This window comes from Candoia aspera, chromosome 12, assembly GCF_035149785.1.
Source record: "Candoia aspera isolate rCanAsp1 chromosome 12, rCanAsp1.hap2, whole genome shotgun sequence".
Lineage (NCBI taxonomy): Eukaryota > Metazoa > Chordata > Lepidosauria > Squamata > Boidae > Candoia > Candoia aspera.
The window spans coordinates 10,885,120-10,909,750 of NC_086164.1; the positions used below are offsets into that span (position 1 = coordinate 10,885,120).

At 40.8% G+C, this 24,631-nt stretch overlaps 2 protein-coding genes across 2 annotated transcripts; both read left to right on the forward strand.

Annotated features, from left to right (window-relative positions):
- The first annotated feature begins 448 nt into the window (after positions 1-448).
- TMEM35A (transmembrane protein 35A) lies at positions 449-5,187 on the forward strand. Its single transcript, XM_063313643.1, has 2 exons — positions 449-709; positions 3,715-5,187. Exons 1-2 carry the CDS (start codon positions 590-592, stop codon positions 4,099-4,101), a joined length of 507 nt encoding a protein of 168 aa, XP_063169713.1. The 5' UTR covers positions 449-589; the 3' UTR covers positions 4,102-5,187.
- A 2,501-nt stretch (positions 5,188-7,688) lies between these two features.
- CENPI (centromere protein I) lies at positions 7,689-24,549 on the forward strand. Its single transcript, XM_063313593.1, has 21 exons — positions 7,689-7,749; positions 9,573-9,879; positions 10,758-10,892; positions 10,983-11,101; positions 11,378-11,485; positions 12,256-12,304; positions 12,696-12,742; positions 13,325-13,414; positions 14,246-14,374; positions 14,905-15,069; positions 15,555-15,675; positions 15,845-15,936; positions 17,050-17,167; positions 17,252-17,316; positions 18,134-18,231; positions 18,381-18,516; positions 19,272-19,396; positions 20,503-20,551; positions 21,551-21,784; positions 23,561-23,602; positions 23,873-24,549. Exons 2-21 carry the CDS (start codon positions 9,684-9,686, stop codon positions 24,011-24,013), a joined length of 2,259 nt encoding a protein of 752 aa, XP_063169663.1. The 5' UTR covers positions 7,689-7,749; positions 9,573-9,683; the 3' UTR covers positions 24,014-24,549.
- Positions 24,550-24,631: the final 82 nt, after the last annotated feature.

The window sequence follows — 24,631 nt, forward strand, 5'->3', positions numbered from 1 at the left end:
GTAAGATCTTGGAACTGCAAGTGTTTTGTAGCAAAATCAACAAATAGCCTTGTGGCACCTTAAAGACGGTTACGTAATATCTGGGAATGGAATTGTTAATGAAGTGGTCAAGGGGGTTACCTGCTGAGAAGAAAGGAGGAAGAGGAGGAGGAAGAGGAGGATTGGAATTGTTTTAGGGCTAAAATTGCCAGCCTTAACCACCTCAGCTGCTACGACATGTTCTTTAGCATTTCCATCAGTGATCATCAAACTGTTCTGCAGCTTTCTTGCATGGCCAAGAGCCATCATGGACAAGTACAAGGCTTTTGCCAGAAATTTCGGAGGGTGGGTGCCATGACAAGCTCACACAGTCTCTTCCACAGCCTTTCCTGCCTGTTGTTTGGCAGATGTCACCTTGCCAACGTGGTGAAAAAGTGGGACGTTAGGACCCAGAGGCAGCTGAGCAGGAGAGGCATTTCCTCTCTGCTTTGTGTCATCCCCTCTGTTTCTGCAGCCTTCCGCTCCCCATCCCCTTCCATGGTGACTGACCATCTCTTGCACAGCCAGGGGGTCAGAGCACGCACGGAGCAGCAGCTGCAGCCTGAGCCCAATGGCCTCACCCCGAACTATAACCATAGTGGCCCTCTCCGTGGCCTTGGGACTCTTCTTTGTCTTTATGGGGACCATCAAACTGACCCCTAGGCTCAGCAAGGATGCCTACAATGAGATGGTGAGTAAATACAGGGGTGGTGGGAGACATCTTGCCAGCTGGCAGCACTGTTATCCTAGGAGCTGTGGCTTTCCATGGCACAAATGGCAGCAGTGGTCAGAGAAGGGCAGAAAGGGAGTGAGTACCACCCAACCCCACACACACTGTCTCATCTTCACTTGTTCTGGAAACTCTCCCATCTTCCCTCTTAGTTAGTGGAGAGATTCCTTTGCCATTCCCTTCTTCCTAAGGCAGTCTGCCGTGCCATCCAATGAAGCGGGAGAGAAAACTGGTAGCAGGTAAAAGAAGAGAAGGCAAGAAAGCCATCCAGAAGCATAGAAAGACATTCTAGAACAGAGAGGACCTCTTTATTGTTATTCCCAGGAGGAAGCAAGGGAGGTGATCTAAATGGTTTTGGTGTTGGAAGCGGATGAGACAGTACAGGGCTACTAACAGGTCATCTTTGAGAGATACAGAGGAGGGCTTCTTCCGCACATAAGTCATTGCTCATTCAGGTGAGGAGAAGGTGGCCCACATGAATATAGAAGACCCCCGATGTTGTTGTAACAGAGTCACACACACTCCCATTATTTTGCTTCTGTACCCTGATAACCTGTTACAGGCACCCACATGTTTCAGGTTGCCTGCAGCCAAACGCAGTGGAATGCTCTCCCCGAGAGAAGGTTCTAGAAAATGACAAATTGGGGTCTTCCATCAGCCTGGAAGGTTGGGCTGAGAGGAGAGAGGCATCTGTTTCTGTCAAAGAAGAGGTCTATTTCCAGCTCCTTCTATGTCTTCTCTTAAGGAATCAGGTGGTGAGATCCAGCTGTGTGGCAATGCAGGCAGACAAAACATGAAGGTGCTTCTTTTTTATGTCTCTTCCAGTAGGTTTTGCTCACTCCCACGGCATTACTGAAATGGCCAGACTTGTAATCTCTGGGAACAAACAACAGTGGAACTTTCTAGCATGATCTTCCCTTCCCTTCCCTCCCCTCTCTCCCTCTCCTTCCCTTCCCTCTCACCCTCTCTCCCTTCCCTTCCCTTTCCTTCTTGCCACAGTCCTAAATATCAGATGAATGACTCTCTGTGCCAAGCTGTCCCCCTGAGACATTTGAAGTGCTTTGAAAAGCAGAAAGTAAGACAAAATCCTAGAGATATCATATAATGTCAGGCTGATTGTAAACTAGAAAACACTTCAGGTTGTCCTTGTTTTTTTTCTTATCCTGATGCCTTCTCTTTATTTGCATTTCCAAGAGCTTGATAACCCTGGTCAACTGGACTGCTTTTCCTTTTTAATTAGTTATATTTGCACTGGTGTAGTAACCAACATTCATTTCACTAATTGTTTTACTCACCGGGTTCACACATTGTGCTAAAAAAATGTGGTATGGTTTGGTTTGAAGTTATATGAACCCACTCTCTTTACGGTTTGCAAATCATGTTTGATGGCACAGTATAAGGTATGGGTTCAGCCAACTGTGGCTAAACTCACAAACTGTGGAATTAGCACAATGTATAAATCTAGTCATTGGGACTAACAGAGCAATGGAACAAACTGTGACTTCTCATGATGTATGAATCAACCTTGGGCAAGGTTCATACATCACCCTACGCTAAGATGCGGGTGCTTGTATGTGATTTAGTGTTTTGTGTGGACTCTGCCACTGTGATTTATGATGCACAGATTATGCTTTAGCTTATTGTGCGAACCTAGCCAGTTGTGTATTACTCATTAAACCATGGTTAAGCATATCATAGCTTAACGTATTGTACGAACAAGAGCACTATGACACAGTGTTTTTCAGTGCAATGCTACAATATGATGTATAACACTGCAGGCTTTCAGAAAAGATTTAATTGCTCTGCTTTCTTATGATCCACCTCCTTCTTTGAAAGGGAGTTCTACAGCTTTAGGAAGTTAATAAACATATTTCTGGGTTTGCTCTTCCCTATTTGTAGCTGTGCATTCCTTCTTTTAATGGCTGCAAGAGTCCTTCTCTGCAGGTACTTTATTTACACACACACACAAACCCTGTTTATTTATGCACTCAATCCGATTTATTTTCCCAGGAGTCATTTGATGAGTTACGATTTGTTTTGTTTTATACGATTTCCATTCCTTAAACTGTACCCTATTTTGTTCAGGGACTGTAATAACCATGTTCTGTTCATGACTTACATTGTTTTATATTCTATGCTGGTAGCCTCTCAGAATATAAGACATTATTACCATAGTTGCTTTATCAGGTGGCAGCCTCTGGCCTTGTCTGAGCTTGGAAGCCATGCTGTGTTAGTCCTGGATGGGAAGCTGCCAGGGAAACCTAGGGTGAAAAACTGGAGTGGGAAGTCAGGAAAAAAAATCCCAAATAAAGGCAAAGGTGAACCATTTCCATGCAGTTCCCAAGAAAGCTTCATGCCAATGAAGTCAACAGGAGCTGAGCTAGATTCAAAGGGGATCTTTCTTCTGAATAAGTTATACTGATAGTAGTATATATATACATTTCACCTAAATATTCAAAGTGGTTTTTCAGTAGCTCATATATTTGGCAAGGCCATCCCTAGGAGCATAAAAAGTTACTTTATTTTTAGCTCATCCATCTATCCATCATCATCCATCTATCCATCATCCATACATCATTCATTTATTCATCATCCATCCATCCTTCCATTCCAGGATTGTCTACTCTGACTATACCAACCCAAGGGTTCAGTAGGAAATTCTCCATCTGAAGAAGCTGGAGACTAAATCTGAGACCTTCGTTATCTAGACTATGTATTCTACCATTAAGCTATGGTCCTCTTTTCCAACCCTATCATGCAAAATACCAGCTGAAGAAGAAGATCAGCTTTGTTCTTTACTGTCAGTTTCTTCCCTTCATGTGATAAGATTGATGTTTCCTGTCTGACTTGATATCAGCCTATCCAGGCTATACTCCATCTGCTTCCAAAGAATCTGAGAGTGAAATAAATTATAACTTGGGTCCAAACCAGTCATGAATGCTGTGCTCATGTTCTTTTGCTTGCAGAAGCGTGCCTACAAGAGCTATGTGAGGGCGCTGCCCATGCTGAAGAGGATGGGGGTCAGCTCCATCATTCTCCGCAAGAGCATTGGAGCTCTCGAGTTAGCATGTGGGATTGTCATGACCCTGGTTCCAGGTCGCCCCAAAGACGTAGCCAACTTTGTGCTGCTGCTGCTTGTTTTGGCTGTGCTCTTCTTTCATCAACTAGTGGGTGACCCACTCAAGCGCTATGCCCATGCCTTGGTCTTTGGGATCCTGCTCACCTGCCGCCTGCTGATTGCGCGCCAGCCTGAGGACCATCCACCGGAGAAGAGGACCCTGACAGTGAATGGGGAAGAGCAGCTGTTGCTGGCAGATGCAGCCCCAGAGAAGGGCAAAATCAAGGTGTCCTAGTGGGTGCCTTTGTAAGGGACATACGGACCCTCTTTACAGTTCTCTCCACAAAACACCTAAAACAGAGCAACGTGTCTCTTTTTGTCCTTTATTGATTTATTGGTTGGTTTTGGAAAGGGTTCCAATTTGGAGCATGGGGAAAATCCTTCAATTAGCCAGTTAAATTTCAACCTGGCTTATGCACTCAGAACCTCTTGAGCTGCCCTCTGCTATTGCCATCTGCCTCCCACACACAAGTGTGTCATCATCGTTTATTGGATCTAAAAAGAAATAAGTGTCTCTTGTATTGAGTGTGTAAGTGTCCACGTGCATCTATGTATCTGTGTGCATGGGTGAAAGAGGTGGACAGCTGAATTGCTTGCTTGAATTGCCTCTGTGCCAAACTGCATTCCTTCGGGGGCAGAAAGTCTGGGAAGAAAGTTCCCAGTGCAGTCCTTGCTCATTCTCTTTCCTGACTCACCTATGCCAAGCAATGCATGCATCCACCCTTTCTCAGCAGACAATAAAGGATGTTGTACAGACAATAATAAATCCATCAGGTCTCTCTCCCCGCAAGTCTGTCTGTGTGGCTGCTGGCAAAAGATCAGGGACTGTTCACTGTCTGTCCCCATGTAAATCTGCTTCTTTGGCCATCTACTCACTCTGACTTCTAAGAGTCACAGATTACTCTAAGGCAGTGTTTCTCAACCTTGGCAACTTTAAGATGGGTAGACTTCAACTCCCAGAATTCCCCAGCCAGGGAATTCTGGGAGTTGAAATCCACCCATCTTAAAGTCACCAAGCTTGAGAAACACTGCTCGAAGGTGATGCTAACAGTGTAATCAATTTTCTATTCTGCATAGGTCTCTCTTAAGCCAAGACATTGTGAGATCTCTGTTAATGAGAGGTTTTTATTGTTCAGCTTGGGTGCATATGAAAGGCAAGTCTCCACTATCAAGAGAAATACATTTTTAAAAATTATATATAAATATATATATGTTGCTTTCGTCATACTGTCTGGTTTGCATCCTCCTCCTGCTCTTCTCTCTCCCCTCACCCAATTTATAAAAATAAACTTTTTGAAATTTGGAGGAAAGTTGCTTTTTAGATTATGGGTTGTTGCATTTATTTTTTTATTTATTTGTACCACGCATGCAGGAATACAATACCATCTATCTTGCCTGTTGCCATGTATTGTTTTTTTGAATGATAAGAAGTTGAGTCAAGAACCTCAAGATTATAAAACTATTTAGTTTCAGCTGGGTTTGAACATACTAAAAACATACTGATCATGACAAATATGATCAGTTTTTCTCTGTGGTGAGCTCAGTTCCTTTGGGATAACAAAGCTTTGACAATACAGCAGAACTTTCTGAAATACAGAGATTATTTGGCAAAAAGTTGAAATGGCTTTTATAATAGTAGAAAATGTAAAAGTTTGACTACAGTACTGTATGCCATTCACGTTTTTCAGAAATGCTGTACAAGATTGCTGTCCAATGTACTGAAAGGTTTGTAAGTAAAGGTAAAGGTTTCCCTTGACATTAAGTCCAGTCGTGTCCGACTCTAGGGGGCGGTGCTCATCTCCGTTTCAAAGCCGAAGAGCCGGCGTTTGTCCGTAGACACTTCCGTGGTCATGTGGCCAGCATGACTAAACAGAACGCCATTACCTGCCCACCGAAGCGGTACCTATTAATCTACTCACATTTGCATGTTTTCAAACTGCTAGGTTGGCAGGAGCTGGGACTAGCAAGAGGAGCTCACCCCGTCACACGGATTCGAACCACCGACCTTCCGATCGGCAAGCTCAGCAGCTCAGCGGTTTAACCCGCAGCCCCACCATTTGCTATAGTTTGGGTCCAAAAGCCACTGAATTGCGTAATTTCAGTATTAACTCAAATTGAACCCAAAATATTGGGTATAAAACACAGAACAGAATTCCATTCACTAAGTACTAGCTGGTTTCCTAACAAATATTTGGCCGTTTGAAAAACAGAGTAATACAATTTTAAACATTTAGTGTTTAGAATATTTTATGCAAATTGAAAAAGGACATCTTAGTGTGCTTTTGTAGAAAGAACTCATGCATTGCAATCCTGGGTACATTTTCTTATAAATAAATCTCACTGGATCCAATGGGGTTTGTTTTTAAGCTGCTGCTTTAGTTCTTAAACAATGTCCAAAGACTTGCTGTTTGAGTATAAACAAAGGCTTGTAGTTTAGATCAAATTTGAAAATGGGGTTAGAGAATTAAAGAAAGCAAATTGGTCTTTAAGAAATTCTCTGTGGATCTGTGTAAGAAAGTATAGCTTGATAATTATTCTTATGAAATCTCAGTAATTCAGAAATAACAGCAAGCAGAATGGTTGAGAAATTAGGTGGTCTGTATCTGATGGCAGAGATAAGAGAGGTTATAAAAGAGTTTTACTTAGCATCATGCTGTCCAGCTATTTTGGACTACAAGACTCTTTCTCCCCCAACATGTTGACTGGGGATGAGGAGGAGTTGTGATCCATATTTGGAAGATATCAAGCTTTGTGGTGATGAAGATCTGTTGCCCTGTGATGCCCCTTATCCCAATCCACATGCCAGGGATTAATACGTATCTGAGGAGCACCTGGTTGGAAAAAGCTGTTTATAAACAGTGTCCCTTCCAGCTTGACATTTCCTTTTTATTCCCGTTTTTGCCTCAGGGTTTCTAAGATCTAGCTAACTTCTTTGAAGGTGAGAGAGTGCAAAAGCTGGTCTCCTGCATCATCATCACAATACCTCCACAGATAATGCCAATTCAGTGCAAATAGTCAAGAGAAGTTGAAAAGGTACCAAACTTGATGGGTTACCATAACAGACATTATGGTGACTGTTAGCCATGAAATAAAAATCTATCTCCTTGGGAGAAAAATGACAGATCTAGACAAAATAGGAAAGAGACATCACGCTGACAAGAAACCATGATGGTCATATCCTGGTTTTCCCACTTATAAGATATGGCTGTGAAATCTGCAGATCATCAGAAAGGCTAAACAAAGGAAAACAAATGCTCTTGAAATGTGATACTGCAGAAAATTGGTGAGTACTAAATAAAAAACAAAACATTCAGAATTAGATGAATAAAACCAGGCTGCTCACTGGAGCACTAATAAGACCTTGATGCTTGAAAAAATCGAAGACAAAATGTCCAGAGGCCGTTACTGGTAACACATACAGAAGCTTACAGAAGAATTCAAAGCAGCAGCTGCTGCTGCCACATAATCCTAGCGAAAGGTCACTAAGGGACCGAAGCGACAACAAGCCAACTTCCAGAACCCATCCATAGTTAAAGCTTCCGTGGTCCGCATGCGCACTTTCCTTCTGCGTTCCCCCCCCGCCCCGGCTCTTCAGCCTCGAAGATCTGGATGATGTCATCCTCCTGTCCACCGTCTGAAATAGAGTGGAGAGCAGAGGCGAAAGAGAGGCGCTTGCGCGTGCTCACGGCGAATCAGCGACGCTCCGGGGGTCTGTCGCAGCCGCGTAACCAATGGGAAGCGCCTTTGCCGCACAGCCCCGCCCCGCTCTGCCGTCCGGAGGGCGAGCTGCGCTTGCGCGTGGGAGGAAAAAAAAAATTTGAACGGAGGGCGGTTGAGCGGAGAACTTGGTCGCGGCCGTTGTTGTGACAGCGCGGCGGGCGAGGTAGGCCCCGAGGGGGATGGGCTGGGGCAGGAGCCGGGGGCGGCAGGAGCCGGACGAGGGAAGGCCGGAAGCCTGGCGGGAGAGGGGGGAAGGGGCAAAACGGCGGGGCGGCGGCCGTGGCTCGTGGGGCAGGGATGAGGAGGGCCCGGAGGGCTTTTGGATCCGAGACCCCGCGATGCGCCCCCCCCCCCCGTGGTTGCCTGAACCGGCGTCTCTTCTGCCAGGCGTTCAGACGATACCCCTGTTGCCTTTAAACTCGGGCCCCCCGAATGGCGTGGAGGTGGAGACCCCTGAATTTGGGAGAGAAACAACTTAACCTTTGCAAAGGTGGCTTTCTGCCGACCTGAGAACAGGAATCACCCAGCAATTCAGGCAAAAACAAAAAGCATTTTTAAGGGGGGGGGGTCAAAACCTTTTATAGGGTACAGGGGCAAATGATACGTACATTCGGTATACGTGATACGCACGTAATCAAACAATAAAAGACACTGATTACACGTGAGAATTGAACAATAGAAAACATGGATTTTGGATAACATTCCACAAATGGCAAATTTACAAGTTGCATCAGTGCCTTTCCCAGCGGGGTTTGTATCTTTTAAAACTTGCAAGTGCATTCAAGGACTTTCAGAATATGCCCCCTCTTGTAGTTGCTGAAAAGGCAAGTTCTCACTTAACAGAAGAAATGGCCTTGGCCCAGAAGAAAAAAATGTTTTCCTAAAGTTAGAAAAGAGGCCTAGGCTGCCGTGTTAGAAATGCCAACATCACCTTTCCTTAAAAGCTAATAATGAAGCCTAACAATTCCAGGTAACACCCCAAGCCGTGCTCCCCGGCGCCCAGGTAACGGCCCAGTGCGGAAGCCTCAGTTGGCTTTGCAGGCGGGGGTCAGCCCCGGAGTCGAAAATGGGTTCTGTCATGAGCACAGATGGTGAGCAGGAGGGGGCCCCTATCCAGGGGGGAAAAGGCATGCCTAATAGCGAGAATTTGAGCTGTCATTCAAAGAGACACAGAACAGACCTGCCTTGACTTTTGGGGTTTATCTGTATGGGTTTTCTCACGCTTCTTCAGTTTGTTAGGATTTTCTGTCTAATGTAGCAGTAATAAAACACTAGAGACCTATTCCTGTGTGGTTCCTGCTTGTTAGGACAGGTTCGGCCAGTTTCTGGTTCCCTGGGTCCTTCAGGCTCGCCCACTGGGAACTACCGCAGACTCTTCCTTTCAAAAATAATAATAATAAAGTCATGAGAAAGGTACGTCGAGGACAGCCCAGCCCCGTTTTTTTCCCCCCTCTCCCCATCTTCATCCATGCAATGCGAAGTGGCCTTTCCCCATCTGGTGCCTCTCCAGGGTGTACTACAACTCCCATCATCCACTAACCAGGAGGAGGTGAAAGGGTTTTGTACTCCAACACACTGGGATGACTGGGTTACCTGGGATTTTTAGGCTTCATTCGTCGCTTTCTAATAAAGGTGATATTAGCATTTAAGTGTGGCATCCCTGCCTTCTTTTCAAGTTCAAGAAACCGTGTTTTCCTTTTACCCAAAACCTTTTTTTCTTTTACATGCAAAAACTAGCCTTTTCAGTAGCTAAACAATAGAGAGCGTATTCTGAAAGTCCTTGGATACACTTGCAAGTTTCATGACAATAGTATTAGTATATAAACATAGCTTTAGCTTTCCTCTAAAAAGAAAAAACATTTTTTATCTCTAGTTGTTTTGTTTTTGGTTTTTGTTTTACTTAGGAAGGCATTCCCATAGTTTGGTTTGATCATGCCACTGTTCGAAGTTTATAATCTGCTTAAGGTGGCTTTCTGTCTTTTCCAGGTAGTTCTTTCAGTGTAGATGCCACAGTTCAACGCTGTTGGAGACAACGTTATTTCTGGCAAATGAAAATATCAGGATCTATTTGTATTTCTTTGCTTGGAATTGAAAAGAATGAAGAGAGGAGTAATTGCTAAAAAGCAGAAGCAGAATTTACCAGTTACTTGTAGTAAACAAACTGACCTATCCACACAGACAGCAAATGTCAGCCAAAGTACCCAGGAATGTAAAGACCATAAGATACCTTCCAATGAAGAGACAGACCACAGCCATGATCCTCTTGAAGAAGCACTGAACTTTTTGAAGAAAAGTAAGAATAAAAGCAAGCCCAAGCATTTAATGTCCTAATACAAAGAAAATCCATGCATCTAAATAAGATCTGCCAGGTGTCTCCCTTCCTGGATCAAAGAAGGGGGATATCAATCTGGTAATATATCTGACTGTCAGTCCTGCCTTTCAGCAGGGCATTGTTTTCAACAGAACACAGTTTTACTGTGTACAGCTTAGCTTAATAGTCATCTGTTTATTTTAATTAGTATTAAATAGGATGTTTTATTCACATACTATAAAAATGATAAAATATTTTATCTTGGATTAGTAGTATAATATGTATGTCTAGATTGTGACTGTTTCCAAAGACTTGGTTTGGCAGCACATATAAAGGAATTCAAATACATTTTTTTTAAAACCCTTACTGTGATATACCTATATATTCTTATTAAAATATATGGGTTAGCATGAGTTTTAATGTTCATTCAATAAAGGCCTTGCATAATTGGGGAAGGTCAATAGTGGAAATAATTGTGAGATGTTCTTTATTGATCATAGCATATATTAATACCTTCTGGGCAAACAGCAAATAAGTATTGTTTTACAAATAAGATTAGTTGTCTAATGGAAGTTCATTTTGTAGGTGATATTTTGGTTTTTCTTTTTTTAATGGTATTAAGTTAATCTTCCACTCGCTTATGACTTTTCCTATATGTGTTATTTTTCTCTTTTTACTTGTAAGTTGCCCAGAGTCAGTAAAGACTTGAGTGTCCTCAAAATTGAATTAAATACATAAATATTTTTGGAGGATGAAACTTGATGGTAAAATAAGCAAGTGGGCAGACTTTCATATGAGATGCTCACTACTCATGAGGATGTCTGGCATCTACTTTCATCTCATGTCTTGATTTTTCCTAGTTAAAGATCGTACTTCCCTGAAGAATGAAGCTTTACAGAAGCACTTATTAAGTGTGGAAAAGATTGCCCAAGAAAGAGGCTTGACTCCAGAAGAAATTGATGCCTTGTTGAATATAGCACTCAGTGGCAAGTTTGGTAAATATATATATCTTCCTCCTGTTGCGTTTTTACACCTTACTTGGGCATTTCAGTATTTAAACCTTATGAAAAATTAATATCTTCCAGCTGAAGTGATAAACACTAGATTGTTGAAGAACCTGATTCCCATTTCAGCAATAAAAGAGGATTCAATTGTTTCAGCTGTTTCATGGCTTTGTGTTGGCAAATGTTCTCGCAATACTCAGGTAACTTTATTTATTCAATTTTTTTATACTGCCTATCTCAAACCGGTGACTCTGGGTGGGTAACAGTCATAAAAACAGTCAAACAAAACAGTACAAGAGAAATTTGGCAAGTATGTGCTGATATCTTGGATCTTAATAACAATATTTTCACCAGTGTGGCTTATCCTGTTGACATCTATGTTTCAGGGTTACAATCTTTCTGCTTTGAACAGTAACTTCTTATACTATGAACCTTATTCATATTAACTGATCAATTCCTGTCTTTTCTCCTATTAGGTCTTTTTCTTAAAATGGTTAATTGCAATGTATGATTTCATTGATCATAAGGAGAAGGTTAATGCACTCTATGGCTTCTTCTTCAACTTCTTACAGGATGAAAAACTGGTAAGATAAAAATTAATAATATGCTTTTTTGAAAAAAAGATTTCCTGGATGCTGTGTAATAGGGATGTGCAGCATTTCAGATTGAAAAAGAACTTCAAAGGAAGAATGCAATACCAGTCTGCAATTCTTTAAAACAGGCGGTTGCTTTAAGGAGCTTCAGACAGCTGCTATGTTCACACACCAACAAGCTTTTGCCTTGGAATCCAAAGTGCTGAGCCCTTCTGTGTAATGCCTAATTCTTTACTTGGGTTGTAACCAAAGATTCAGTCCTTAGTTGTTCAAAAAGAAACATAATTTAGTGTTCTTTTGCTACTCTAATGGTGGATTAGAAAGGTTTTTTTTAAACAAAGGTACAAAAATTCTTCCGGGGGCCACATGCTGCATGGTACCATACTTTTTGTGTACCCCAGAGTGAGAAGGGCTGAAAACACAGGTCCTTTTCACTCTGGGAGGAGCAGCAAGGAGTCAATAGGCATGTAAAGCTTTGCAGATGCTTAAGGCTCCCATTTCAGCTCTTGAAACTCCTAAAATCACTCCCAAATTGGGCCCAGCCCTGTCTGCTTTTAAAGGGCTAGCCCACTCATGCCATTTAAGGCCTGGTGCAACCCTTAAGCTGATGATTTGGAAGTATTGAAAGTCAAATAGTCCAATATAATGTCACTAACATACTCTAAGTTTCAGAAATAAATGCTAACTCATAGTTGTTTTGGAGAAACAGAAAGCATGGATTGTGCCCAATTAAGCATTTCTTTGATACCATTTTTCTGCAGTGCCCCTTTGTCTGCCATGTGCTGTATGTGCTGACCAGAAGAGAGAATGGTGAGATGTTAGTTGTAATCATAATGTATGTCATGTGCTTGCAAAAGAAAGCCCTTTTTCTTATTTCCTTCCTTAATGGGCTTTCAAATAATAAAGCAGTTTTTCTGATTTTTCATTGCTGATCTATTTTGTTGACCTGAATTACCTGCAAATAAAGAGGTTTTTTGAAGAAATGGTGTTCAGGTCTTTAGTGCTCCAGTTTATAAAGTTATAATACGTAGAATAAGGGAAGGTGGTCAATTTTGCTTGCATATGCTATTCTTGTCCCAAGTCTAATATGCTGCATCTCAGAATAAAAGTCCCTTTCCCTTTTTATGTCTAGCCTCATCAAGGCCAGAAGATCAATTCTTAAAGCTCCAAATAATTAGACAATGTTTGTCTGTCTTTCCAGTGAAACCTTTCCGTGTGCGACGGCTCTTAGATCTACGAGCCAAGATGGTGAGTCACTTGAAACTAAGGTCATGTGAGGCACAATTAATATAATTTAAGTCTCACATCTGTGACAGGATAGCTTTTGTACAGTGTGCAAGCTAATCCATTTTTATCCCAGATTTCCATTCTTAAGGTGATTAGCAGAAAAAACTATAATAGAGTTAAAAATCTAGTTAAAACAATTGAAAGGTTAAAGTCAAGGGTTTCACTGACATCCATTGTGTAGCTTTAAATGACCAGTAAGTAACATTTTAAAAATATAATGTAAAATTACAAACAACATAGAAAGATCTAATGTTCTATTTGCTGATTAAGAGTTTGCTTGAGAAGTAATGCAATATTTGCTGTGCAGGCAACAATGTACTGTAGGCTTAATCCATAAATGAAAGGGCGCACACCAGCTGTTTATGTCAGTAGAGACTACTTCACTGTATTAGATTCTTCTACTTTCCACAACTGCTCTCACAGATCAGAATTTAGGATAATCCTCATCTTCCTAGTACTTGTGGGTTATAATAAGAGGGCTTTAGTTTCATCCTTTTGCAGCAATTACCTTTGAATTCTGTCTTTGTTCTTAATTTTATTCAGGGATCAGAAGCTCCTTTGCAGGCTCTTATATTAATGTATAAGAGCTTTGCTCCAACCATGGTACCTGCCAATGTGTTACAAAGCACAAAGGTGAGGAAAAGGATGACTGAAATGAAGACTATGCTGAGCTTTCTCTATGAGAGGACTAGCACCAAGTTCTTAAGTTCTTTATGACTGCAAGAAGGAATATTTGAAGTGGTGTGTGTGTGTGTGTAGTTGTAGCCTTAAATTGCATGAGTGCTACTTAATATGAAGTTGAAGCTTATGGTGAAGCCCAAGTCTCATGTAATTAATGCAATTGCACTTCAACATTGATCAACATTTACACATAGAGACTTGAATGGCTATGCTGTTAACTTTAGCTGACTATTACCTGGTTAGGAGAATCTCTTCCTATTTGTTCTGTATTGGACATACGTTGCATGATGGAAACTGCTGAGTCTTCTGAATAACAAATGCTAAAGAGACTGCAATTTTAAAGACCAGAGAAGGGGAGTGGGCAAAGTCTGGAACAGAAGAAGAAGACTCTTCTTGTACAATCCATGCTGGAATAATCTTCTGTCCTAATACCGAAGAAATAATCTCATGTCTTAATACTAAAGAGTTGGTAAACTGAGTACTGTTAGAATTCTATTTGCAAATGACTTAAATGAAAATAGAAATCATATTGAATAGTATTTAATTCACACTGCTACTACATTGAATGATCTTCTGCCTGGCAAATTCTGCAGTTCTACCAACCTAAACGGTTTGAAAAGGCCAGTTTGCATATGCCTTCAACGCTATGTGTGTATACATATGCATAGATAGATACAAATACACAGAGATAAATATATATACACACTTTTTACAGTATGTGTTATGTATACTCTTCCTTTTTAATCTTGGATAAAGGCAACTTCCATTTTTGTTTCTTCTCAGATACGATTTAAGAATTCAGAAAACTTGTGGAAAACAGCAATTAGTAACATTAAACAACGCATGTATGGCATTTCACCCTCATCTCAGCCAATTTTAACAGGTTCTGTCCATTTTCAGCCCCCAAAGAAAGTAAGTTACTTTAGATTGCTTAAATGCAGTTACTAGTCAATGACTGTGTGTCGATTTTTCATTAATGTTTTTGGTTGTATTGACAGCCAATACCTTCTAGGCTATTCTTTAGATTGTGCCTATTTATAATTAATGATCAATTTCTTCATTATTTGCCAACCATGTTCAATTACATTAGTAACTTCGGTAACAGATTTGCTTGATGCTTCATGTTTTCTCCTTTTTTCTCATCTTTTAATCTGCACAGATATGGAGGGGAGGTTTCTTTTAATTTTTCCAGGTTTCTTCTGATTTTACTAAATTAGTTACGTATGCAAAGTCTCTGAACTTTTCTTTCCTCTATTTTGGTCCTGTCTTGAATTTCACATATTGCTGTGCGTGTGGAGAGAGAGAGAGAGAGAGAGAGACAATCCATTAAAGAAATAATTAGAAAAGGATAGCTTTAAAGGGCTGGGTTGAGGATTAACACTATAGCATTACAATAGAATTGTATCTATGAATTACTAGGGTTGGGTTTGTGCTTTCTGTAGAAATGGAATTCAAAGTTGACAGTGCCTGCGTATAACACCAACTCTTCTTGCTCGGCTGAGGGTTCAAAGGCCGAATGCACTGATTTCCTCAGTCATCCTAAGTTCTTCCCAGTACAGCATCTGCAGACCTTCCCCCAACTTTTGCAGAACATCCATTGTTTAGAGGTAAGTGGCTGACATCAAAGTGAGCAGAAACTATGAGGAATGGGAGTACTAGTGCTAAGCTTAGCCCCCTGAAGCTTGTTAATGTGCTGTAACAACAAATGCCTGACCAATCTATTACAAATCAAATAAGTCTAAACTTAACCATACCTTTTAAAAGATCTGAAAGTACATGATAGTTGCGATGTATTATAAAAACATGAACTTGTGTTACGGATTATTGTACATTCCTATCAGCCATTTGTCATGATAATGTCTATGTGTGTTCTGTGGTGTCTTGTCTTAGGCAGTTTTCTTTCTAACTCAACCCAGAGGAAAGATTTTGTTTTCTAAACAGAAATAAACCACTAAAAACCATTAAGTCATCATAGCAATTAAAGCAGGTTCTGAGTGTTTGTTTAAAAATGACTAAGAAACAAAGTAGCATTAGCTCGGCAGTGTCTACCTGTTAGTTTACAAACAATGTCTTCTCCTGATTGCTTTCATAGCTTCCTACCCGAATAGGCTCATTGTTAGGAAATCATCTGTTACTCCACTACATTAACTGTGTCAGAGATGATGTCGTCTACCAGAGGATGTACTTTTGGCTTGGGCAAACATTCAGAGAAGGTAGGGGAACTCATTGGTTGCAATTTGTACCATTTAAGTGAAGATAAATTATGCTAAAGGATATACTATTGCTTGAACAATGATGGCTTATATTAGTGCTTGCACACACAAGGAAGAAGAAAGGATTCTGTCTTCAAACAAATTTTTGTCTCTGTGTCTTATAATTCAGAATGCCCTTGGATTAAGATTGAAAACCAACGATATGAACTGGACTTCAAGGACTTCTTGGTGAAAGTCTTGGAAGCTGAATGCTTCTTGCAGGTTAGCTTGTTTGAAGTTCCCTCCCATCATTCCCGAAAGGGTATTTTTGTCCTTGCCCCTCTGGGGTGTGTGTTGGAATGGCAGGATCTCCTATATCTGGAGCCGGAGGGCATAGGATGGGGCATATAGGGACATTAGGGGTGGGTGGGAATATTATGGTGGTGATGAGTATGGGAAGATATGGTAGGAGACTGAGGGTGGGCCACTAATGGGGAAGGCGGGCCCAGTGCCTTGTACCGTGCGCAACCTAGACTCTCAACTCGTGTTTGAGGAGCAGGTGGCAGTCATGGCTAGGAGGGCGTTTGCACAACTTTGTGTTGTGCACCAGTTGTGCCTCTTCCTGGACCATGAAATGCTACTCATTGTCACTCATACCCTGGTCATCTCCAGAATGGATTACTGTAACGTGCTCTACATGGGCTGCCCTTGAAGACCATCCGGAAGCTTCAGCTGGTGCAGAATGAGGCTGTACGGACAGTTATGCGTGCCTCTAGAATGGCGTATGTTACACCTCTGTTCTGTGAGCTGTGTTAGTTGCCAGTTTGCTTCCGGGTGCAATTCAAGGTGCTAGTTTTGACCTTTAAAGCCCTACATGGGACCAGGTTATTTGAGGGACCATCTCTTCCCGGTTACATCTACCTGACTCATCAGGTCCACCAGAAGAGGTATGTTCTGGGTCCCGTCTGCAAAGGAGTTCCATTTGGTAGGACCCAGGAGATGTGTCTTTTCTGCTGTAGCCCCTGCCCTCTGGAACATCATTCCCCCTGAGTTGAGGTTAGCTCCATCATTGTTAGCCTTCTGGAAGCCTTGAAAACCTGGTTCTTCCATCAACTCTGGGGAGCCCATGGCAAGCCTGCGAAGTGGTTGACTGATGATGGCTGTCCTCCTGCTATCTTGGGGTTCTTTTATGTTTTATTCTTTTATGTTTTTATTTTTTTTATTTTTGTTGTTATTTATGTCTGAGACTTTTTAATATTGTGATATGGTTTTGTTGTTTTGCTTATAAGCCGCCCAGAGTCACTTTTTTATGAGATAGGCAGCTATATAAATTTGCTAAATAAATAAAATTTCAGAGAAAATCTGGACTTCCCTGATAGAATTTGTGCCTTTCAGGAGGGCTTCTCATCTTGTGAAGAATTTTTGTACAGGAGCTTACCATTCTGGGATGGCTGCTGCTGTAGGTCACAGGTCCTGCAGATGATCAGTTGGATCCCCCTCAGCACTTTCTCAGGTATGTGATACAGGCCCAGCCAATCTTATCCTGTTTTGTAGTCCAGCCTGGCTTGCTTCAAAACCACTCTTTCTTCACTTTCAGAAATGAAGCATTATCTCTGCAAGCCATTGACACAGCTGTTTTTCACCTCATCTCTTTATTTTAAGGTAAAAGAAGGGGCCATTGAATATATGTTTTGATGTGACAAACTTGATTTATGACATACTAAGGAATATGCCATCTGTTGACTACCATTCTTTCAAAATGTTAATAAGTTTGATCCAAGGCTACCAGCTGCAGAAGGCAATATTTGGGTTCACTGACTTATGGCTACTTATGCCAAAAGAAACATGTAGATTTTTCTTACATATATTTGTCTGATGAGGTAGAATCAGGGACTATGGGAACTGTATTAGGGGAAAAAGAGAAATGAGAATACATTGCCAATAACAACAACAAAAATACAAATCATTTACATGGGACGCGGTGGCGCTGCGGGTTAAACCGCTGAGCTGCCGATCGGAAGGTCGGCGGTTCGAAACCGCGCGGCGGGGTGAGCTCCCGTTGCTCATCCCAGCTCCTGCTCACCTAGCAGTTCGAAAACATGCAAATGTGAGTAGATCAATAGGTACCGCTTCGGCGGGAAGGTAACGGCGTTCCGAGTCATCATGCTGGCCACATGACCCGGAAGTGTCTATGACAACGCCGGCTCCAAGGCTTAGAAACGGAGATGAGCACCGCCCCCTAGAGTCGGACACGACTGGACTTTACGTCGAGGGAAACCTTTAGTATCATTTAACTGAAAATTTCCCTGTTGAAAAAATACCTGTAGTCATGCTATTACTTTTTTACTGACCCTGCAAAAAATCCTTTCTCTGCTGTCTTTTGATTGCTGTCTTTGCTGCGGTCTTAATATATAAAGTATAATTGTTTAAGGTTGCAGCTATTCACTAAGTGTCTTTTCGTGCCCTTGTTCTTCTATAGTGTAGTGTTCTTGAAAGCCTGAGGGAACTGCTACTGAACTGGCTGAACTGGCACCTCTTGCAAGCAGACAGGACAACAGAGTTAAATGCAGATGTTCTGTAAGTATCATCTTTAAAAAGTGGTCCCACCTGTTCTGCACTGTGATTTCCATCTGGAAGCCAAAAAAAGCAAAAACGTGCTCTTATATGGGGAAGTTATTTCCCACTCAGTCAGTGGTTAATGCTCATGCTTGTGTCTCATTCTGCAGGGACACCACCCTTTCGGGCCTGGTTAGTTCTGTGGCCGAGCTTATCCACTTTGTCGGGTGGCTTTCAACCATTGCCCTGCACTTGGAGAACAACTCTGCTTTTTTAATGTACTTCATCCTGGACTTCTATGAAATAGTATGTAAGCTATTCACACTACAGCCTTGTTCCAAGCACTTAGATAATGCAGCTTGACAGCATTAGTGAGAAGGCTCTAATAGTAGGAAAAAATATTAGGGAAAAGAAACAACCGTAATCTGGAAAAAAAAAACATAAAGAAACCTTCCCTCCCTCCCTTTTTTAGAATGTCAGGTACGTTTAAAGAAATCAAAACCTTTTGTTCGTACAGAACCCATTATTTTTTCCTTGCAGGTGCTCTTTATTTTCTTAGAACAATGCTTCTCCAGTTTCAGAAAGATTGCCTCCAAGGTAGCCTCAACAAAACGTTTAATCTGTTTAGGGTAGCAGTAACAGCAACTAAACAACAGTAACAGGAGATAACAAACTGTTACAAACAATAACGATTCACAGACTTCACTAAATTTCAAGGAAATAAAATATTGTATATATATAAGCTAATAGATCTGGTGTCCAGTGAGTGTTTTAACAGATTTGCACCATTGGGTAGTAACAATTGAAAGGATCTGTCTCCAGTAAATAGCTGAAGAAAACCTTCTAAAGGCTTCTGTAAAGGAGAAGGTCCATGTAGTAGCAGCTGATCTCATTATCCTGTATTCTTGATCTATATATAGTAAATCTGTATTAAGTTTTGCATAGTGATTGGGACCCAGCATGAATATGTGGATGGCAAGGATAAGACACTCTCAATTTTTCTATGCAGATACTGTACTGAAAGCAGAGCATTGAACACAGAAATTCCTTCCTATTTCTAGGTATGTGACATGTATCAGAAGTATAACTTCCCTTTGGTTGTGATGCCTCCTGCTGGAGTTTTCTATCCAGCGCTGCTTAGCATGGATTCTGTCACAGTGGACCATCTGTGCCACGTTATGGTCAGGTATTGACAAGGCCTTTCTTTTTGTTCCCTATGCTAGGAATAATTCCCATATTTTTATCTTTCAAAACATCTGGGAGGCCATAATCTCTCCAATTCTGGGTTTGTTGGGCTGAGGTTGTGGAACACAGTGAGTTCTGTTCCGATAAAGTCCATTTAGTTGTGCAAAGAAAGAATGCCATACACGTGATGCATATTAATTAGCCTTTGCAGAATTGTCGTTTTAGTAAAATTCATAAATACACGTGCTATGAATTTTTCTGACTTTTCTTTGGTAGAGGAAGAATATGTGTCATCTTCATGCTTGGTTTGTGGGAATACTCTAGAAATTTAATCTCTTCTTGGTACAACTAAAGAGTTCTGCCTGTGATGGACAAAAACAGGCTCTGTTTCAGCATTATGTGAAAAAACACTTCAGGGCTTGAGGTCAAACACCAGAGTCCCTGGCTTACATTTTAAATATTGGAGTTTAAAACAAACTGCTGACCTAGCTTGAGAATGATTCTCTGAGACCTACATACCTGTTATGTCCAAATGTGAGGAAATGTCTTTTCAGTGCCTCTTTTTTTCCTTCCCTAAAATACTTGCACTTTGCCAATATTTGCTTTCTTTGGCCAAGAATCCAGGGCTCAAATTTGATAAACAAGATAGTTATAAAAATGAATTCCCAGTTGATGAATTATTTCTCTTCAACCTATTGTTGCCTTGGTTACTTGGTTTCATGCTTTTTCCCTGCTAAGAATGACTGAAAGTAGTCTCAGTATTTTCAGATGACTTGTAAGAGATCTCTGGATCCACCCTGTGAAATTAGAATACCTCAAACCACTTTGTGTTTTGTACCAAATTCAGCTGGCTAGAAAGAACTGTCTTGTATTTTTGTCTCCAGTTTCCTATTCTGAAATCATGGAAGAAAAACACAAGGGATTTCCATAAAACAGAACAGGAAGGGTTTCTTGATGCCCGTTACTGTATGTTGAGAGTGGGACCAGCAATGGAAGTAGTCAAGATATCAGCTATCCTTCTTAGCCACTGCTTATGGGTTGGATTTTTAACAATCCTGTTTGGAGTTTCAAAATATAACTAACTCCTCCTCCTTGTTTCTATCTTAGGTATCGAACCAATTTGATAGCTGCAAAACAAAATCAACAAGCTAAAAAGGTACAATAAAATAAGGCACAATGCCTGGTGTGTCGTTGCCACAATATAATAATTAACTTTTGTCTGTCTTACCTTTCACATTTGGCTTCCCAAATTACTGTACATATTCAAAGATTCCATTCTTTTCAGGCTTTGCCTAAGAAAGTAGTTTCTGTCTTTTTCCCCTGCCTTTTCATATGATCTGAGTCCTGTACTATTCAATAGACTTCATCTTAACGGTTGAGGATTTTCTCTCTTCAAATTCCTCAATTCTTTGCACTGTGTGTGTTTTTTTTCCTTTCCTTATTCAACCTAAAAAAGTAGAATTTTTGCACATATAGTCTGCAGAAAATTAATGCAGAGTACATAATGTACATGACCTGGGATATAGATTTATCTTGTATTTCCTAGATATCATTCGTGCATCCAATGCCTGCACATGCTATGAGAAAAATTAAACTGTTAAATAGTTCAACAATTTATATTGTTTATAAATATTATGTTGGTTGTTGGCAAATGATACTGCTGCATGGTTGCCAGCCTCACACCACCTCACGTCTGGCAGTTTTGACAAGCAGTTTGAAAAGACCCATCCTATTCTACTAAAGATAGATGGTGTTCTGTCTCCCTGAACTTAGTAAATTTGACTTTTTATAAAGAGCCTACTGAGCAGCTGTTAAGGGACTGGGAAAAAGGGAATCTACACACCAGTTGAACTCTGCCCTTAAGAATGGTTCCTTCTTAACCTTGCTGCCTCTAGTTTAAATTGAACATGCCAAGTATCTGATTCTCAAACAGAGCTCAAAAGCATCTTCCACCTTTTTTCCCACTCAAAGTACCTATTGAGCTGCAGCACATGATTGGTGAGGTGGTAACTTTCAAGATGTACAGGCCCAGTTTTAGCTAGTCAGTGGTAGTTCTGTAAGTAACAGCGATGCAGGGAGATAGGCTGTTGCTTTTAGCAAGAGATGAAGAGCCATTGCAAACCAAATGATACACTCTCTTCCTTTATTCTTTCAGACGTTGCTGCAGTTTAAGTTTAGCAACCAGACTTGCCAAGAATACAACCAATATATAACAAGCATAGTTGGATGCCTGTGGACCTCAAATGTCTTCCAGAAAGACTTCCACCCTCAGGGGATATATATGGAGCCCAAAGTGCTGGAGAGGACCACGGTGCAGGAATACAGGAAGGCCCTGAATATAGTGTACCATCCTGCCTTGACAGGGTATGCTATACTCTTCATGCAGCAGGTAAATGGAGGTTTTATCTTTTAGTATCGCCCTCCCTCTTTTGTCTAATTGTGCTTATTGAATTCACCTAAACTTTTGTGTGTTCATCACTAGTTTTCACTGTGTCATACAGTATTTTATTCATTAGCACAGTGTGGCCCAGCCGCAACTATGCTATAAAACCTCAGGCTGGCATGTGCTTCCCAAGAATGAGTCTGAGACTTAGGTTCAACTCTCTGGAGAGCTGTGGCAGCTCACTGGCAGGCATTGGGCATTGACCAGTTAAGGCACAACATGTTTCTTGATTCCCCTTGTCCAGTACCCTAATTAATTTTACTTCCTTTCTTTGGGACCTAAACTCAAAAAGGGCTTTTCTTGCTGCTTTTATCACTGTCAAATATTCAACTTACAGTTAGAGGCTAAGCCCCAAATGATACAAACTCTGTATAATCTAACTTCATTCCTTTAAAAAAAGGCTTCTGGTTCTTAAGCTTAACTTTTACGGCAATGCTTAATGGAATTTGGAAGCTAGAAGGATTGTGAAGATTTCCCCATGGAGATGCTGTGGTTCCCTCCTAGATCCATGTGTCTTCCTCCTAACTAGTGAGAAATAGAATGAGTGGTTAATGAATATTCATAGAAACATGCACCATTTTTAGGCAAGACTTCAAAATCATGATCTTGTTTTCTTAGACGTATATGCTAACATGAAGAGTGATCTCTGATAAATCTACCTGCTGTTAATATGTAGGACCAGCCTTCATTTAGGGAGGAAAGGTGGTAGGAAAAAAATGTCACAAATGTTGCTTTACCTCCACTGAGGGAGCCTCACATCTCCAGGAGACAAACTGCAGCAACTCATCTCAAAACAATTCAACATAGTACAGGAACTATGCACTTTGGTATAATTTTTTTGTTCTGCTTAAGGATTTTTTTTTTTACTCCTGGGGAGATGTCTGTTAAAGCTTGTGTTTCTAGCTCCCTATAGTACCTACATCAGGACTGCACACTGAAATCCCATCTCTTTTAGGAGCAGTATAGAAACCTAACATTTTGCCCAGCCCTGATCCTTCTTTCTGAGTGCTTTAGTGAAAAGCAAAGTTGTACTGAATGAGCATTTCCCTTCAACTTCTAAAGATAAAACAGCACTTTGGGGATTTGGCAATTGCTAGCTTCAGTGACTGGTTGGCATGTCCAGTTTTCTGAGGGAGATAGAAGCTGCCTTACACCGAAAATAACCAATAGGACTGGTTATTAATAAATCACTATAATATGAAATACAGGCATCCTTTAAAAAGAGATGGAAAAATAAGGTTAAGAGCACTAGTGAAGACAGAAAGCGAGAAGCACATGCAGAGAATTAAATGTCCCCAGTGATTAAGTCAATTACAATTCAATTTATAGTTTATATTGGAATGGCAATTGCTTATTTGCAGCAAGAACTATCTGTTCTACAAGTGCCCTAGTTTTCTTTTGATTCACTGAACTTCCTCATGTTGAGCTCAAGGAGACCAAACTATTTTCCAAAATCATTTTAATGCAAGTAACTTGTATAGGGCTACTATACATTAATGTATCCTCATTTCATGGCATGGCTTAGAGATATCAATACACTTGTTTTTGTCCTATTAGAACCCAAAATGCATCATTATGGTGTTGTTTGTCCTTCAGTGATGCTATTTTATTCCCAGAAAAGCAAGTTTTAATGTAGTTTCTAGGGCATGTTAGCCAATAACTTTCTTGAAGACCTTTTCAAGGTCCAGCAAATATTTTTTTTAATTTCTCTTTTCTTTTCAGGCACAATCAGAAGACAAAATCCCAGATATCAAACTAATTCAGGTAAAAAGTTGTACATTTTAAACATGACTAAATTTCTTGGGAAGTTGCCATGTTGGAACTAGTTGGGCATTGCTTATGAGAATAAGGCTGTACGATGATGAATGATTCCTCGCTGCCAGGTCTGAGTTACAAAATGTTGGTACTCCTAAGCGGTTGCATTTGTAGATTGGTCTGGGAGTTAAGAGGCTGCACAGATAATGAGAGAACATGGTATGGCAAAGGAGAATTTCTGAACCTGGAGATGTGACTATTCTAATGCTTTATCTGCAGGGGAGGAGATGGGATTGGTACTTGGAATATCTGTACTCCCAAGAGTTACAAGGCTTGAAACTCTTCATAGAAAGCAGCATCACACGTGCGTCTCGACCTTCTCAAACAAAACCAAACAACCGAATGGGCATTAAAGATTGATTCTTGTGAATGGATTTCTTCTCGCCTTCTCCTGATAAAGCTAAAATATGGATTCTAGTGGACTTCTGTTTCTGAAGAGAGGGATCCTTTCAGTGCCTTAGTACTGATAGCTGCTGGAGACAATAGTAGCAGCACACGGAGAGACCTTTGCCCAGCAGGTCTTTGTGACATTAAACCTTTCATCTTTGGGGAAATCTTTTCATCTTTGGCCTTGGGAGTACAAACTTGCTCTCCCAGAAGAAATAGAGCTTTCCTAATTGCTGTTGCTAACTCTTTGTTTCATTTTGGAATTAAGCAACCCGATTCAATTCATAATTGGAGACATTCAGGCACATTACAGCAGAATTTCCCAGCATTTGACCATTCTTTGGACAGAAATTGTGATACCTCTCTAGCACAGCTAAATGTCATCGTACACTGGTAACCACAAAGCCCTTGTAATGAACTCAACAATAGTCTAACGCGGGTTTTTCTTGTGACTTGTAGGTATGTAAATAATTGTATAGAACTTATTTATGCAATAAAATGCTCTGTAAGATAAATTACAGTGTTCAGCTTTTGCTGTATAGTGAAACCTCAATTTTCTGGATTTCAGCTTTGGATATTGCATGCAGTGGA